The 19,303-nt window shown below is 39.2% G+C and overlaps 1 protein-coding gene across 1 annotated transcript in view; it reads left to right on the top strand.

Annotated features, from left to right (window-relative positions):
- The window catches only part of GFRA1 (GDNF family receptor alpha 1), a gene marked incomplete at both ends in the record, with an annotated part of 135,357 nt that extends 133,628 nt beyond the window's left edge, over nt 1-1,729 (top strand). Inside the window, 2 exons of the mRNA XM_079535528.1 lie at nt 761-817; nt 1,568-1,729. Coding sequence (XP_079391654.1) covers nt 761-817; nt 1,568-1,729 — 219 coding nt within the window. The remainder of the gene's footprint in view (nt 1-760; nt 818-1,567) is intronic.
- Between the last annotated feature and the right edge of the window lie 17,574 nt (nt 1,730-19,303).

The following is a 19,303-nucleotide window of genomic DNA, read 5'->3' as shown; positions in this document are numbered from 1 at the left end:
GCAGAGTGCATGCTATTGTTTTCATTTTCTGCAATGCTGCCACCGCAAATGTTCCCTTCTTGAGCCAGTGTGGAGAGCATCCAGCAATACCAACTGTATGCACATCGTAAGACGTGGATGAAGGTATTTCAGATTCATTTTCTGTAGGTTTTGATCATCAAAAATGTTCATGCATTTAATAATATTCCATATGTAACAGTCAGTGAGCATAATGTAAACAAACAGCTCATTTTGACTTGCAGGTATATGTGTTAAAAGACCTTAAACGTTCTATCTGTATCCATTCAGAAGAAACTCTGTGGCAGCCAAGCAAGATATTAAAACTAGGTTTAAGTTTCAGGAAGCGTACATGAAGAACTTGCAACAAGTCTGAAAGATAGAATACTCACGTATTGTGCATTTTCCTAAGGCTTGGAAACATAGTAGATTTTTTCAAATATTCAGTAATATTATGGTAATTATTAACTGTCATATTTCATTTATTCTCATGAACATCCAGCATCATTTTTAAGGGGCCACAGAACACAACATGTTCTTTGCAGCTGGCAGCTCTCATCATTGTAATTACTGAGTACCCTTAAAGTTTTATTCTAAATTCAAATCAGAATGGAAAACATGCAGTTACACTGGGAAAGTTTATTTGCTAATCGTGTGCAAATCACTGTTGAAATCATAGGAGTTTGACAACCCTTGTGAATTTATCTAATTGTTTTGTGCTGTGTATAAATGTACAGGGAATAAGTTTTGTGTTTGTTTATAGGCACAGAAGAAGCAGAAATCCAATGAATCTGTAGATGCAGAACTCTGTCTTAATGAGGTAAGAGTGCAGATCCTCTGTGTTTCATAGCACAGGTGTGCCCCATAATATAAAATGCTCTTTGTTCTGATTCTGTGATTATACCTGTATTTTTCTTACTGAGGATGATGAGCAATGAAAAATATTCATGTTACACCTCCATCTGAAGTGGCTCACTTTAATGTACAAATGCATACTTTCCTGTGCCTACTGCTTTACTGTTGCTAGCATATGATACAAGGCATGTAAATACCACAATTAGAGAAGGAAGACTTAAGAAAGAAAAAAATTTATAAGCTGGAAACCTCCATATTCTCTGATCCCAAGGATTAGATTTTATCTATTGGCATCCAGAAGCAATTAATTATTGAAGTTGTTGTCTTGACTATGCAGAAGTTGCATTCTTTTATTTTTTTCTGAAACTGGCAGGATAAGCACTGATGGCTCAGAAATATGCCATCCCTAACAACAGGAAGTTTTACATGTGGAACCATTGTTAAAGTAGGGATCTCTTAATACTTTATTCCTTGTTTCTGAGTCGTGCTGTGCTGATGTTATACATTAATGTTGCTTTTATCCTTTAACTTAACTTTAAAATGTTATCATTTGAGTTCAATGTCTGTGCCTTTTGTATCTTCCAATCTGTGACAGTGATAGGTAACAGTGGAGGGTGGGACATGAACAAAGAGAAAATGAATTCCATGGCATGGATTTAAATAGTTTGCAATGACAATGTGTAATGGTGACCAAGGAAAGTATTGTGTCTTGCAGAATGCTATTGGGAAAGACAACACACCAGGAGTCTCCACCAGTCACATATCCTCGGAGAATTCATTTGCTCTTCCTACAAGCTTCTATCCAAGCACACCACTCATTCTGATGACAGTTGCACTCTCACTCTTTTTGTTCCTAAGCTCATCAGTCGTCTTGTAGCTGCATTGCAAAAGGACATGTAAAAAAAAATCTCTTTCCTGTCCTCTGTTGTTTATCTGGAATTCCAGGTCTGGGGGCTAAGCTGAGGCACTCCTGCTAGAACAGTTTGTCAGCTGGAATTTTTTTTTTCTCTCTAAAAAAGCTTCTTGTGATATTTAGAGGCTTTGTGAAATACTTGGTGCAGTGCTACATTCCAAACCCAAGAGGCTTTTGGGCATGCAGTGTTTTAAAGAGACGGTGTATAAATTTGCCTGTGAAGCGATCTGGTTGGATTATTTTAATAATTATATTAATTCTGGCCTTTACCTGAGAAAGGAGGATGGTAGTTTTTTTAAGATCCTGTTTATCTCATTGGATGGTTTTGGTTTTCAAATTGCTCAAACTCCAGATTATCAAGGATGCCAGGCTTTTGTCTAATGGTGAATGTTCTCCCAGAGAGTGGACTTTCTGAAACTTCATTTGATACGTTGCTACTGATGTTAAACTCTTTCAGTGTATTAGCATTTTCCTCTTTAAATGTTTATGTACTGTAAGTGATTCTGCGTTCCCTGCTGAGAAGCCATTCTAATTCGCATACAGGTATAATGTATGTCTTTCAGTTAAATTCTCATAGTGTGGCATAGAACTTTCTAACAAAACATTTATCTTTTAATTATAATCATCTAGCCTTAACAAGGGTGAAGATTCTTTAAATTAACAAGAAGCAGCCATTGTGAAAGTTCCATAAACGTACATTTCATAAGCTTCGATGATGAACAGTAGAAAAAAAAATTTGCTGCAGGGTTTCAGTTGTACAGTCACTGATCTTCTATGCTTCCATTGTGACAATATAGCCCAATTATTATACTGTTCATTCAATAAAAAAGATAGGCATTTTATTTGCTCTACTAAAACAACACTATCTGTTTATATATAGCTGATACTGTCAGCTCAGAAAGTTACAGGAACGTCACACCTTACTTCTCTTACTGCTCTCACAACATTGTAGAGGGAAAAAAAAAAAAAAAAAAGGCAGTAGGATATCATTTAAACCGTGGTTTATTACTGAGACTGTAAAACCAGCACAGAAGGATGGTTGATCCAGTTACAAGGCAGCATCATGCACGCTCACCCATGTGACAGGCGTTTCTCACCCTCATAGTCCTTACTGCAGCCCCTGGGATTGTTGACATGATGAGCTGTTTCCAAGACCTGTTCCGTAAATGTTTAAATGATTCAGATGGCAATATTGCCAGCATACGTGATTTGATCACTTTGGCTTTCATTCAGTGACACTGACAGCATGTGCTGGCTCATGGTGACTTTCTGCGGTACCTGGAAGGGATTCTTTAAAACTTTAAGTGTCATCAAACAGGCACTGTTTCTCCTGAGGGCTGTCCTTATTCCTTCCTGTGACGGCTTGGTGACTGTTACGAGCAGTTGTGTCTAAATGATCAACAGTAATCGGTTTTTGTTTTTCCTGGAGTAGGAGATAATTTTACCAAGCAAAGAGTTCAGCATGCTGAATGTACAGATTTACATTGAGACTTACACAATACCGCCCAAGCCCGCTTTGAAATGCCTGGATCTGTTGTTTGCTATACAACTGTAAGGTACAAATTACTGTTTTATGAACAACAGTGAAATTTGGGAGTCTGCAGAATAGGCCTTTTACTAAGAGAGCATTAAGCTATTGACCAGTTCATCTTTTGAGCCTTTTCTTAGCTAATGGCAAACACTTTCAGAAATTATAGAATTCACTTATGTTCTCTTGATTATGGTCACATGATATAGGTTTCAAAGCACTGCGTATGTGATAGAATTCTAGGATACTCTGTGCCACTGAACATAACAAATTAGACACTATTACTCTTTAATTCTGTGCTGATAAGAAACTGCAAATTACTTTCAAAGGTGTCAGAACTGCTTTTGGAGAAGAAATATATAGCATATCATTACCAGCAAAGCCCATGTGGTTCCTATTGCTCTCCTTGTAGAAACTAATCAAATTATTGAAAACTAGTGACAACAGAAAAAAAGATAACGAGATTCATGATTTAAAAAATAAATCAAATTATTTTATGTCAAAAGGAGCTGATAGTATAACCTATTGAAATGGAAATGAACAGTGTTACAATCCAGAAGTCTGACATTACCCAATTAAAAATATTTTCAAAACAAATTCATAAACATTACAATTATTAAATCCATCTTTGATCCACAAAGCTTTCTTTAAAATATCATTTGTATTCAGCACATTAAACACTTTAAGCAGTATCAGGAATTTTAATAACCTCCCAGTATAGCGCGTAGCTTTTTGAAGCTTTTATACATTTGGTTGGATTACAGTATCAGTATTTAATATAAATTATTAGAGCTGTGACACTGTGTGATCCAGAATAAAAGCTATTGATCACTTATGCTATAAACAACAATCTAATTAGCTTCTGATTACAAAATAAATGTCTAGTTATCTGATTCAATGAGAGTTACCTTTGGAAATACAATTACGGATACAGAAGAGGAGGAAATGGTGTTTTATAAAGCTAGCCATGTTACCACAGACAACACAGAGCACTCAAGCTTTCTTTCCTAAATTAAAAGCATACTGAATTCTTAATTAAAAAAAAATAAATTGCTTATTAAACAGGCAAGAGGGAAAAAACCCTAAGAGTCTGACACTTAATGAGGTTTTTACAGACAACATCATGAAAATATTGGAGGATTTTTAGAAATTGGATGTGGTGTGGATGATGTCAGTTTAGCATGGTGACCTTGTCAATGCAGTCATTTACTACAGTACTGAAGTATGCAGATGATTGTTTTATTTTTCCCCTTCTAGCCACTAAAATGCCATGTATTGAGTGCTCAGCCAACAAGCTAAGACTGCCATTTATATAGTCCTTTAACAAATTAATTTTAGCAATGTAGCGATAATATAGGAACTGTCCAAATACAGGATGTACATACAGATGACCTACTGTTTAAATTGTAAATTTAACCAATTCAGTTGTGTTTAAATTAAATCATGGACTACCATAAACATTTACAAGTCATCTTTTTCATTTAATGTCATAGAACAGATGTTGTCATTAGCGTTATTAGGAGTGTGTATACACTGCCACGTTAAATAGCTTGACTAGTGTGTTTTATGTTTCTCCATAAAATTAGTTCTCAGAAAGATTAAATTCAGTCTGAACTGAAATATGTGGCTGATGTTTTAGCAGTATTTGAATAGGAATTAATTCCATGAAGATAGAGGCAAGGATGATGAGCATTTTAGGAAAAAAAAATACCAACCAAGGCTTTCCCCTGCCCACAGGGGACCAGTGGAGATGGAGACATCCAGCACTGTACAGCCATCGTGCACGCAGTCTTGTGCTGTGTTTTGGTGAGGAAAGAGGAGCACAGCCCTCATTGCACCGACCGCTCGCTCATTGCTTGGCTGTCTCCAAGGGAATGGGGAGAGAGGTGCTGAGGGCTGTGCAGCAAGCCTCCATCCATCCCATTGCACGGCTTCATTCCCACTGTGTCATTAGGAAGAATTAGGGGGAATGGGAATTCTTAGTCATTTCAGAGCATTTTGCAGTCTCTGTCTGGAGACTTATTTCCAGCCTATTTTGTTTTAATGAAGTTATATCCTTGTAAGACTCTAACCTTTAGAAAACGAGGCTGTTCATAATTTGAGGAGAACTACAGTTTGAGTCAGTACACTGAAGACATGAGCATAGACATTATTTGCTTGCAATTAGACTGGAGATGAACAAAACAGGAGGAATCACCTTAAAAATCTCAGTCTGATCTTAATTTGTGATTCTTAGCTTAATCTCAGTGATATTTCCACAAAGAAGACATGGTGAGAAACCAGTGAAGGAGAAGAGCAAAACTCAGAACAGCTCCCTGAGGGGACATAAATCATGTGTATGTCAAGTGACAGGAGCATCTCATACTTACCACTGGGATTCTTTGAAATAAAAGAGCTGGATTCTGTTAGGAGCAGCACTCCATCAGAGTAAGCAGTAAAAGTTGGGAATATCTGCACAGCAATTAGAACTTTCTTTAATAAATTCCAGTTGTTATTTTTCTTCACCAAGGTGGATCTACCTCGTTAAAAAATATGCAATCACTGGCAGGACTTCTGCATTAAAACTTCTGAATAAATGCATCTGAGCTGAAGAGGCCCCCAAGGTTGTTTTATACCCATGAGGTTATTCAGATTCTACCTGATGTCCATTACTTCAAACAGAAGTGTGTTTGATTCTGATGAACTTGGCAGAGAAATTAATCCAGTGACTTGTTAAATATTTCCCATCTTTAAATATTTGCTTTTTCTTACCAGCTCCATTCTTTCTATGACATTTCAATTATTGGGTATTTCCGCTTCCCCTTTTAACTTCGGAAGGTCATTTTCTCCATACTCTACAGTAATCCACGTTTGCCTTATAAACTTATCTGTGTTTGTTTTTGTTTTGCTTTGTTTTTCAATTACAGCCTCCTCTTCTGAGAAAAGAAGCTGTGATCAGGAATATGTCTCTGCTGAACCATCAACGCTTTTTCAGGCAGAGCAAATTGCAAATTCCTATTTTATCTGTTTAGCACTAGTTTGGCTAGTACAAGCTAAAACATGATGTTTCTATTCCCCAGATGGAATTTAAAATTTAGTTTGATACTGAGTAAGGATTTAAAAGTTTTAAACTTTCACAGTCTTTCAGAAATATTTAAATATTTTTAATGTATTTTCCGCTTGGAATTTCTGTCAAATAGAAACAGTGTCACTAAATAATAATTATTTTTTTTCAAAGGTAAGAAGTTACACTGTAAAATATAGATGTGTCCATTTGAAGGTAAAATCAGGGAGGGTGATAAATTCCCGTTTTTATCTCAGTATTGTCACCACTTTCATATGCTCTCATTCCATGCTTTCTTCATCTGGGAATGTTTACCCAGGGGTGATTATACTTAACAGATACATTACATGTGGGCCAGTCAGTAATCAGAAGGTAAATCCTACATCTCTTACTCAGATGCTCAGCCTCTTGGAATTCATAAAAGCTGGAGCAAGAAATTCAAGATGTAGCCCAGAGACTAAAATTCAAAAGAGAGCAGAGTCAACCAATTACTCTGTAGTATTGCTCATTAATATATATTATGGTACTATAATTCCGTGCCATCCAAACTAATCACTGAAGTTCTCTGAGCACATTTGACCAGGGCAGCTGCAGTTTTGGCTCTTTCACCTTTGCCAGGTGCCAGTAGCTGAACTTTGCCATGTATACACTTAGAAGTAATTGCTGCCTAAATTGCAGCAGCCAAACCCAATACCACTTCAGAAAGGGTTCCTCTAACCTCATTTTCCCCTGCTTTTAGCGATTCTAACACGCTTCAATTCTTTTACACGACATTTTAATCTCTCAGAAGGAGAATTTCCTGCAAGTTGTATATGTAAGGGCAAATATCTTCAAATTCCTCTTGTTGCAATGCCACAATAATTGACCTCTTTGCATACAGCCTTCCGTCCTGCCCAGCACCTTCAGTCCTTATGAAACTGAGCAGCACTTTGGGGGATTCATCTTCAGTAAATGAAGCCAGGCTTGTTTTCAGGCTTCTTCAAGCCACTCATTGTAAGAATTGATGGTATGGTGTAGTGGAAACACTAAGTCAAGGCTTCAAGCAGTGATTGAGCACTTGGTGGAAGACAGGGCCAACCCAGCTGAGCTCAGGTGTATGCAGTTCATCTGAGTGATTGGAAGGGGTGGAGCCAGGATCCACCCCTTCCAAGACCTCATTTAAGGGTCGATATTGGAGGCAAAAGCATCTTGCCTACTGGAGGTTTTCTGAAGGTAAGCTGTTTTTCTTTGTTTGTTTCTACAGTTACTGCACTTGAGCATGTCCTTGCTTGCTGCAGCTTGGGACTCTGCTACCCTGCTGTGTTTGCTGTTTTTTCCATCACCTTGTAGTGTTACATATGGGTATACCATAAGTAATGTTAGGTGGTGTTATGCTGTTCCCAGTGTCAGCTGGTTCATCCCCAGCAATTCTTCATTATTGGTACTATTGATGCAAATTCCTTATGGACTTCTGCTGGACATTGCTTTGATAGTAGGAGAGGATATTTGAACTCCTGTGGTAAAGTGCAAAAATGTTATCCCTTTTATTGTTTCATTCTTGTATGACATACATCCAATGTCTCTCTTTTCCTTCTAAATTCATTCATTCAGCCTGCTTGGATGCACCAAGCATGAAAACAGTTGGCTGGTGCCACCCAGCTCTCAGTGACTTAAGTCCATCTCAGGTCAGCAGTTATCTCCATGCGTTTCTGTCTGAACATTTTGTGGCCAGTGGCATATAAGCAGTACCAGATAGGCACTACCATGCTGCAGAATTCTCTGGCTGGAGATACAGAAGTAGGAATGGTGGCACTAATTCCTGACCGCACAGACCAGACTGAGCTGAGAAAAAATAAAGACAGAGGAACAACTGAAGGAAAAAATATGGTCTTTGAATTTTACATTGCCTCCTCTCTGGGAAGGTCACAGCAGAATTGAGGCATAAAACCAACCTCTTATCACTTCCCAGTACCATCTACTGTTTCTCTTTAAGAAAAAATAAATCCTGAAGGCAGGCAGTGGAAGAAATCACTTCAGAGCACTGCAACATATGGGAAACATAACTGGTGGCAATTATTAATCTCCATCCTCTCCCCTCCCCCAGAGTTATTGCTACTGAGTTTGATTAACAGGATTTGTATGATGTTTTGTGTGGCATCACTTAGTGCAGACATGATTAGCTGTGATAAATACTGTTCATGCCAGGGAGGTGTATGTTTCTTTCACTTGAGGCTGTGTCGAAGTTTGCATTTTTTGTTGTGTAAAGTGCACATCATTGACGAGCTGCAGTGAAGAGGAAGTAGCAAGGGAAGGTTCAGGTAAAGTAATTTTAGCTACAACACAATGATAAGGGGATTAATTGTGAGTAGGCAGAAAGAATGCAGATAAGGGAAACTGGTAGTGTTTAGACCCAGGACGACTGGGTCTATTCACGATTCACTGTGAACTGAGGATATCCAATATAAGTATTTTCCTACTACTTTCATTTTTTTTTTTCCCCCCTTTTTCTGTCTAAAACATGCTTCCATTTTTCTGGAGGAAATTCTTACGCAAATGGTTACCTTCTTGTGTAAATTCTATGTTGTCTTATGGATTTCTGTACATCTCACTGCAGGTTATTATGATGTGTCAGGTCTTCAGTCATAATGGCTGGTAATTTGTTGTAAAAAAAAAACCTTAAACCACTGTTCACTTGTTCCTATTGACTTAGACTTGCTCTAAGACCATTGCTTTTTGGCCGTTCACACTTCTTCAGATGTTTGGCATTTTCTGTTAGCATAATCCTCCCACATTATTATTGTACATATCCAGAAAACAAATCAAACAATCCCTCTCAATAAACGTTATTCTCTTTTTTATTAAAAAGCATGTTTTTGTGACAGATATTTCCTGGTTGTTTGTTCTGTTTTGAATTATACAAAAGAAAGTCAAAAAAAAGAAAATACGCTTACTAAGGGTTGATCTCATTGTTCCCTGTTGTTTTACAGTCCACTATGATCTAAGAAAACAAGAAATAAAGCTTTTCCCTTTAAATATCTGTGCATTTGCTTGCTCCCTAGTCTTTTTGTGCTAGTGAATGTTGGCTACAAAATCACAATAAGCAGGGAATGTCAGTTGGAAATGATAGGGAAATGGGCACAGGAGAGGCCAGCTGGTCCTGTTCACATATGCTTATGCTCGGACATGCACACACTGCTCCAGACCCCTGCCCTCAGTCCCATGGGCCAGAAGCAGAGGGCTGGCTGCTCTTGGCATGCATGGGAGTGGAGTGTTGCAAGGCTGTTAAAGATAAAAGAGTCAAGGAGGGGGAAGGGATGGTGGGCAAACAGGCTTTCATGGTGCTCTTACTGGTGTCTAGAAGCTGAGAATAGTGTCTGAGCATTTACTCATGTGCAGACAATTGGAAGGAGGTCTCCATTTGAGATGCTCCGACTGAGCAGCAGCCTCCCTGGGGATCAGTGAGCCCAAGGGGCATTCAGTGTCACCAGGCAGTTGTCTGTGCACAACCAGATGGGTTCCTTTGTGTACATGGTCTGTGGGTTTGACTTAGGTTTTGCTGCTTGATTTATTTTTATTGTGATTACTACTGGTCATGCACAGTCTCCCTTTGTGACCTTCCCTGTGAGTTTGGCAATACTGGCAATAGGGTCCTCTTTTACTGGTCAAAAGCCAAATGGTTAACTCAGTGCCATGGGACTGAGTGGAAGGTGCACAGACAGAAATTGCTCTTTACATTGTGAACAAAGAAAGATTGATCATAGCATCAGGTTGTTATCATGACAGTAGGAACCAGGAAATTTGCCCTCCCTGCCCACGACGTGAGGTGTCCAATGAGCAACATGGCTGACTTTTGGTAGGAATGTTTGTAAGGTAACAGTGCCAAGAGGCGCTGAGGTAAGTAGTGTTACTTTCTTTTAACAATGCTTATTGAATCGTTTCACTCAACTGGTCTGAGTTACACAATCATTCCAAATTACCCTTGTAAGAATATGAATAAAGAAAGCTGATATCTTCAAGGGGAAACTGGCCCATGTGCTGTTTTCTAGAGATGCAGTTTTGGTCTGTCATTAAACCAGTAAAGGGTGTCAGCTGTCTAGGACATGGATTTTAAGAGGCGGTCTCAGCCACTTGTCCATGAGCCATTGCTGCTCTCCAAACACTTCTGCTGCTCTGCAAAGCGCTCTGCCCAAGCAATCAGCCAGCCCTGACACTTGTGCAGATTCTCTTGGCACCAAAACCCATCTATGTTATTGTCTTTCTCATGTTGGATTCTGTTTTACATTCAGAAACAGGAGAATCAGTTCCAGAAACAATTTTTTGGTAACAAAAAAAAAAAATAAATAAATACTGTTATTCTTGTAATATGCATATCTTTTTTTCTGAGTTAGAATATAAATTACAACCCTTAATTCTCCACTGCCTTTTTTTAAAAACTATATTAATTACAGAAAACTGTAAGTAGAGCTGGGAAGCATTACTCCAATGTAATTCTGCAGAAGGTTTTAGTTTAGTTTGCTTTATTTTGCTTACTTGGTTAGTCAGACAGGGGTGAGAATATGTTGTTCTGAGGTGGGAACATAATTCACAGTCTTTATTAAAAGAAAATCTACAACTTGCATTAAAAAAAAAAAAAAAAAAAAAAAAAGAAGAAGAAGAAAAATCAAAGCACAACACTCCCCCCTAAAAAAACAACAACCTCACAAAACAACATTGTGTAGCTTTACAAAATAAAGCCCAGTAGTCAATATCTTTGGAAGGACCTGGTATTCAAAGTTCTGAATGGCTATAGTATATTCTTCCAAAATAAAATGAACAATAACCCAACAACACTGTCAGTGAGGTTAGCTACACAGATGGCATTTTTCTCTGGTTTTGCAAGTATGCCACATCCCTTTTCCTTTCAAAGGAGGCATTAATAGAAATCATCTTAGAGGGAGGCATGTGGGTATGTCACACATGCACACAAACATAAAAACCAAAATGAAAGAACAAATCTACAGTATCAAATAACTGCTGGCTTCAATCTGAACCAGCAAGGCTCAAAGCCTCATTAACACAGCATTAATCTGGCTGACCAGAAATGTTTGTCAGAGGGCAGAATCCAGTGGCTATAAATGCTGCTCAGCCTGTGTTTGCTTCCAAAACAATACTTGTCAATAGTGCAGTGCTGGACTCTGTGCTGATCAATGGCTGGCTGTATGTAGCTCCCTACCCGAGGGCTTTATTATTAATACAAATGTAGGTAGGCTAAATATTGAGTGACATTATTAGAACAAGATTGTCCTTCCTGAGGTGACTTTGATTTATGTTAACTGAACTTGGAGCCCGCTAATGCTTAGCCAGACAGCTGCTTGTACCTGCAAGAAACTTCATTGCTTGCTCTGCCCGTCAAGGGAATTGTACCTTCAGTAACCAAAGCAAGATTATTAAAAATTACTTTCAACATGCTGGCAACTTGAGTTAGCATTTAGAAACTGTCTACCTTCCTGAGCAAAAGACTCAGTTATCTCGCTTCAACTTCTGCAGGGGAACAGGAGTAGATAATTTTAGAGAGGCTCCAGAACCTTCATCCTCTTAAACTTAGTAGATAGTGCTGAAGAGTAAGACCTGGCATCACAGTGACTCTTTTTTTTTTTTTTTTTTTAAAAAAAAAAAAAAAAAAAAAGTCCCATTTCACCTAAAGAATGAAGGTATTAGATATTAGAATTAGAGCTACTGCTGCTCAAAAGGAGGCCCAGCTCAGGTGCCTTTACACTAATGCACACAGCATGGATAATAGAAAGTAGGAGCTGGAGGCCACTGTGCAGTCAGAAAGCTATGAGCCCAGGAAGGCTGGGAATACATTAGTACTTCCTTACTCTAATAAAGAAGTTATTTTGAAGGTGCAGGAGCTGACCATCCCCAAGTAACAAAAGACGAGCCGACAGGCAAGGAGGCTGGACTGGCTGAACAGAGACTTTAGGCTGGAACTCAAGAACAAAAAGAAAGTTTATGGTCTCTGGAAGAGTGGGCAAGCTACTTATGATGATTAAAGGTATGTAGAGAAGCTGTGCAGGGAGAAAATTTGAAAAGCTGAAGGCCAGCTAGAAATGAACTTGGCCACTAAAGTAAAGGACAACAATAAATATTTCTATAAATACATCAACAGAAAGAGGAGGGCTAGGGAGAATCTTCATCCCTTGTTGGACACTGACAGCAACATGGTGACCAAGGATCAGGATCACACTGAGATATTAATGCTGCCTTTGCCTCAGTCTTGAATAGTAAGATTTGTTACTCCCTGGGAACAGAGCCCAGAGAGTTGTGGTCAATGGACTTAAATCTAATTGGCAGCCAGCCACAAGCAGCGTCCCCCCTCAGCCACAGTACTGGGGCCTCTTCTATTTAAGATCTTTATTAACGATGAGGGGATTGAGTGCACCCTCAGTAAGCTCAGTAAGGACTGGGGAAGTCATCCTGCCCCTGTACTCAGCTTTGGTAAGGCCCCACCTCAAATACTGTGTTCAGTTTTGTTCAGTACAGAAAGAACATTGAGGTGCTGGAGCAGGTCCAAAGAAGGCAACGAGGCTTGTGAAGGGCTTGGAGAATATGCCCTACAAGGAGAGACTGAAGGAACTGGGGCTGTTTATTCTGGGGAAAAGATCGCTGAGGGGAGACCTTATTACTTTCTTCCAATATCTGAAAGGTGCTTACAGCAAGAGCAGGGTTGGTCTCTTCTTACTGGTCACCACTTGCTACAGCCCCAGTGGGCACCAGAAGCAGATGTTAGGCTGAGGAAGATGCTTCAGCACACAGTTGGCCATAGGAACAGTTGTCCTTTTAGGTTTGTTGGTGCTCAAGTGTCAGATGTGATCAGAGAGCTGGCTGGCGAGTTGAACTCTAATAGCCTCTTGAATAAGACTTGAATCGGATCTTGTAAAAGAAAGCCAAGAAAGCCTATTGACGAAGAAAAATGAAAAGAAAAAAAAGAGAAGTTGCTGCATATAATGGCCCTTGGTTGCTAATACATGAAGCATTGCTGAGATCTCCTTCTGAAGCAAGCACATATATGCATGTTCAGATAACATATCCTTTACCAATTCTGATAACAACTGAGACAGTCTTGTACTTACTTGAAATACAGCAGTAAGATTGTTAAAAATGCCACTTGGTATAGAGTATTTTTCTGCTGAGGAACATAGAATTTGTGTAGTCAGAGGGGTTCTCTGGTGGATTACAGACCATTGACACTTGAAAATAACTTTCAACACCCAGTGGCATTAATTTCACTTGATTTCATGTCTTAAGGTCAAAAGCATTAATCAGCACTTCTATCATTAGCTCAGTTTCCTTTTCTATTAAGCGATTATGATCACTTACTATTAATGAGTCGTGAAGTTTTAATAAACTTTTGCTAGTGTGAAATTGCTAAACAGTAATTATGACAGCCTGTATGGATGGTTTGTTCCACAATGTACATTTTGCTTAATGTTAGTTAAAAACATGTACAAAAACAACAGAAAATAATTAACTAGATACTGCAGAATGGCATTTTCACCACATTGATAGTCAATAAGACCACAGAGCAGATCATTCTTTGTGTCACTGCTGGAATTATTGTATTTCTGGAACTTGTGATTTTTGTACTGCTTTATATGAAATGGCACTACCAAGGTTGCTTACTAACATGATGAAAGAAAATATCACATCATTTAAGAGCTCTGGTTTTAACTTGTGTTATATACGTCCACCATTCTGGCATTGAAACAATAAGATTAAAAAGCAAAAGGCAGACCCTTTCAGCTAGCACAGCAGAGAAATAATACGGCAAAACCATTGCCAAAAAATAATCTCTGAATACTGGCTTGTCTTTCCCATAGCTTGCTTTTGTTCACCAGCACATCTGAACAACCGGTGCCAGATGCTCATTTGGAGCTTGGCTGAAGATTTTATTGGTTAGTTGACTTTAAGCACTTGTCAAGCAGGAGCTGGACTAACAGTGGCTGACTGACTGGAAGGCAGCTCTGAATGCTGAATATATCAGGAGGGTGTACTAAAGAAAAACAAATGAGGTTGCAGTGATAACAGTTTTTCAGCTAACAGCCCCCATTCCCAGTTTCCTGGTTTACTGTCATAAGGCAAATTTGTTGAGAAAGGTACATATGACAAGACCAATACAATTGTACTCCCTTTTGTACCCGTGCCAAGTTTCCTGGACCACCCAAATGAAGGAATAAAGTCAACAGAGCCACACTGTCTTCACTGCGAGCTACTTCAGTGAATTTCCTCCCACTTCACAGTAGCCCTTAGAAAAATCCTTCCCAGGGTTGCTACACTGGTATCAAGACGTACTAATACTAATACTGGCCCTTTTCAACAGATCTTGTTGAAGTGGTGCTGAAATACTGGAGATGGTTCTGATAACTGCCATAAGCATTATTTCAAGACTCTGTGAAAAGCATGATTAATAAGCAATCTCATCCCAAAGCTGCTATGCACCGTCTTGGACACTACTTGTAAGCCCCTAACAAGGAACAGAAATTGACAAATAAATAGAAAGTTTTCCATCCAATAGACAAAGCTTTTGCAAGGCTGGATAAATAGGTATTAAATATAGACCAATTCAGAATAGATGTGTCACCTTTTTGGTGGAGAAGATAAACATAGGAACAAGTTAAAAAGAAATAGCTTTGTTCTGTGTTCTACACCACTGAACCCAATTTCTAAAGGTGTTCTCCCCCCCCCCCCCCCCCCCCCACAGAAAAGCTGTTTGGAGAGGAAGACTCAGGAACATCCTACAGCTTGCAGAGTGCCAAAGGAGACCCTCTTGGTTTCTAATGGGTAAATCCATTTATCTAACATAACATTTGGAGTCGCCAGTTTGAGACATCAGCACAGTTTTTGTCCTGACTGAAGATTCTTTGTATTCTCAAATGCAAGAACGAGACATTATTCATGAAGTCACACCCTTGTTACTTCAGCCATGGAGCAGTCACATGCGTGTGTGAATGTGTGGGAAGATTAGCATTGTGTGGCTGCTTGATTTCTTCACTGAAGACAAATAATACCAGCATGGTACCAACTAATGTTCTGTCATACCACCCTAGAACTGATGATTCACAGCTGTATTTCAATTCAAATCTGGAGTTCATCTATCAGGAAGTGAACAATACTATAGCCTTTCCTTTCTATTATAAAAATAGCAAGCTTCCTAGTTCAGTAGAAAAGAATGTCTTGTGCAGCATAAAGTTGACTGGATGTAAAAATAAACTAACCAGCTTCTGTCTTCAACAGGGGCTATGGCGCTGTGAATAACAGTTCAGCCCAAAGCACCCTGTTGCACAACACTGCTGGGACAAGGTCATAACTTTATGGGTAGCTGAGTGACCATCCATCTGTACAGACATTAAGTATCACGTCCTTGGAGAGTTATAAAGCAATATTGTTCCATATAGGAAGAGCTGTATCACTCTCTGGCAGTGATGGGGATCCCAGCCCGTGTGACTTGTACTAATCTCAGGAAGATTATTAAAACATTAATTCACATCTCTTGTCTTCATCTTCCTGGCTTGATTCTCACAATGTTCATTACTAGATAATATGCCATTATATCATCTAAGTTTTATAACTCTCTGAGGATACTTTGGGTCAAAAATGAGCCTGAGATTCCAGGGCACAAGAGAAATATATTTTTCATTTGAAGAAACAACAAAGTATAGGAGAATTACGACCAGCAAAAGACATCATACCCAACTATCTACTAAAGCAATTTTACTTTAATTGCACCTAAAATTGACAATTCCTTAATATGTAGAAAGGCCAGTAATTGCTTTGTGGGGATTTGCAAGGAGCAACTGAACTGTGCCTTGGATACATGCACTGTGTAGGATTACCTGGGAAGCGCAGCCACGCATAAAAGAGCCAGTTAACTTAAAACATGTGGCAATTCCTACAATCAAATCTGTTTTATTAAGATTAAGCACTCTTAAGCAGAAGGGGTGATTGGCTCATTAGTACCTCTCCCTCAGTCATTAAAGAGGGCAACAACACTTCTTAGTAAGTGTGACTGACGCATCAGTGGGTGGCCAAAGTGGGTGCAGCAACACCTGGGGCTTGGGGCCAACCTCACATTGAGGCTTTCAGCACTGTCAAAAGTTGAGTTTCTCTAGAAATTGCCCCCTTAGTTTTGAGGGACTGCTGAAAACACAGGTTTGATTTAGTTGTCAGCATTGGCTAAAATTGGGCTCGAAACATAAAGCCTTAAGGATGAGGGAGGTCTAGACGTACACGCCTTTTAAAGCAGTAGCACGAACAGCTCTCTGAGACTATGAACAGATGACAGGATTGCTTTTCACCAGTACGTGAAAGAAGATCATAAATATGATAATCCTTTAATAGGAAGTAGTCACCAGCCATATGGTCACATCTAGCTAGGGGTTAGATCACTTGACCAGGCAAACGATGCTAAGGAGAAGTCAGAGCTCATTTAAAAACTCATTCCTCACATTTGACAAGAGTTGCCAGCTCCATTGTTTCCTCTCTGTAAGCCAGTTTTTGCAGGTTTGTGCTCCACTATTGGACATCAGAGTATCTCTAAAATAACTGTACATATGCTGTAAATTCACATTTAAAAATAGTTTTCTAGTTGATAATATTCTTTAAATTTGCTCAGAGAAAAAGCTGCATACTTTAATCCCCTTCAGTTTTGAAACGCTTTCAGTCCATTAGAGCCACATAAATACAAAGCAGAAAACAGTAACAGGCTACAAATCAATACATTTGCACAGCCAGGCCTACATAAACATGATTTGATTGCTGACTTGAAAAACTGAGAACAGCTCAGAGTTTCCAGAGCAAAATGCCAGCAGTGGAATAACTTCTATCTGTGCCCAGGAAACACTGACCTCTTACTAGGTGGTAGGAAGGCATTCTTCTGTTAAAGAAATGGAACAGTTAAAAATTTGCCTTGGTGTGCAGTGGGCATAGCTCAGTGTTATTGTGGATAGCGAGCTGATGAAGCGTGGAACGAGCCATTCGGCTCAAATATTCACCAGTGGTTCCTCTTGAAGGAAGCACTGGACTGAGCAGGAACTTCATGAATAAGACACAATAAAATAATCATCTTCAGCTCAGATAAAATTGGTATCAAGCACATGGACATAAGTATACACATTGCAGTCACTCACAATCAGCGTGGCTGTAAGGGAGTATCAGAGAGCCTATAGGAAGTGACAAACCAGAAATAATGACAACCTCCATTCATTTCCTCTCGCGTGCATTCCTTATAGGCTTCAGCTTTGCAGCTGCTTTTACTATAAACAACAGAGGATGCTTCAGAAAAAAATTATGCTTCAGACACCTGTGCAACACTATAACGTACAGCAATAATAAAGGAGTGGCACAGTCCCAGGCTACAACAAATGAAAACAAGTCCAAATTCAGCAGTCACAGATGCAGAAACAAAGGAAGAAATACTTACCTTTGGAAGGCCTCCAGTAGATAGAGATCCCCTGAGAGATACCTTTGTCTCCCCCTGCCAACTCTTAAATGAGGTCTGGGAAGGGGTGGATCCTGGCACCATCCCTTCTGGTCAATCAACTGCATTGCATGCACCTGAGCTCCTCTGGGTTGGCCCTGCCTTCCTACCAGGTGTTCAATTACTGCTTCAAGCCATGACTTAGCATTTCTGCTATGACCTGGAAAGAAAAGACAAGCAAAGAAGAGTGGTTTTTTTTTTTATTTTGTTCTATTTGAAATTATAAGCAATTAAGTCCATTGGACTTAAGTCCCAAGTAGCAACTTAAAGGTCAGGCCATTTTATATCATGATATTCCCTTCTTACTTAGAGTTATCATTTTCCATTCCTGCCACAAATTAACAATTTAATGCATCAGCCATTAGTAACTAGCACAAGTATAGGAAGAAAAGGGGCAAAGGCAAAATAGGCATGAGAAGAGTGTTGCCTGCTCTGGTATGCGTAGCTCAATTCATGCTTGTCTCTCCTGTAGGATAACAAAATTCTGCTGGAATTTTGCTGTCGGTACATAAAACTTATGGGTCACTCTATAACCTTCTGGGACCCCACTATCTGTTTTTCAGTGAGGAAGGATAAAAGAACAAAATAAGACTTCTTCCTTCCTGTTTCCACAATCAGAAGAAGCATTAACAGTACTTTCCTGTATACTCTTCCAGCACCCAACCAGTCTCACTTTAAGGTAGTTCTTGAGCTAGCTATTGCTTACTTCCAGCTGGTAGCCCTCAGTGAATTCCTTAATTAAAGGTTTCAAAATTCACAGAAACTACTTAGAACTTCAATTGAAATTGGGAAGAACATGTGTACCACTGTTAATCAGAGGTGTAAGTGTGGTGCAAGCTATAGCAAGATTATGACCACCGTCTTTCTGTGTTCTCCTGGGAGCAAGAACTTGGATGCATTTGAGGACTACTGACGACTTCATTCTCAATTTGTTTCATTTCCTTTTGCATAACTACACAGAAGAAATGGACTGCCTGCAGTGAATTGTCTCTCTGAAACATTCCTTGAGTGGCTACATCCTACAGAAGATGCAGCTAAAGCATATTCTAAAACGATAGTCTGGACAAAGAACATAGCTATTGTTGGTGTATACTGTAGCCACTTTAGGAAAATTATCTAGTAGAATATAACTCATGTTACTTGACAGCATTTTGCAAAAGAAAAGATAAAAGATTAACTCACTAAAAACCATTACAGGGGACTCTTGTTTGAATCTGAGAGAGGTTTGCAGGCATTCTGGGGTATGACCCATTGAATAACAGTGAATAGGCACTACTCCTTCCAAGCTTTTTACGCTGCAGACTAGACTACTCCTACTCTGTAAGTACAGTAGATGAAACCTGACTCTGTCCATCTTAATAATTGTTTGAAGATCTCTGTGAACTCACATGTCTTTTGTCAGTACTACATCTGATGCCATTACAGCTTTAACATCCCACTGTGTTTATAGTGCAGTTCAGCTCTGCGTCGAGC

The sequence above is a fragment of the Tetrao urogallus genome (assembly GCF_951394365.1).
Source record: "Tetrao urogallus genome assembly, chromosome: 5".
Classification (NCBI taxonomy): Eukaryota; Metazoa; Chordata; class Aves; order Galliformes; family Phasianidae; genus Tetrao; species Tetrao urogallus.
The sequence above is the reverse complement of the archived record's forward strand: the minus strand, read 5'-3'. Positions and strand labels throughout refer to the sequence as shown.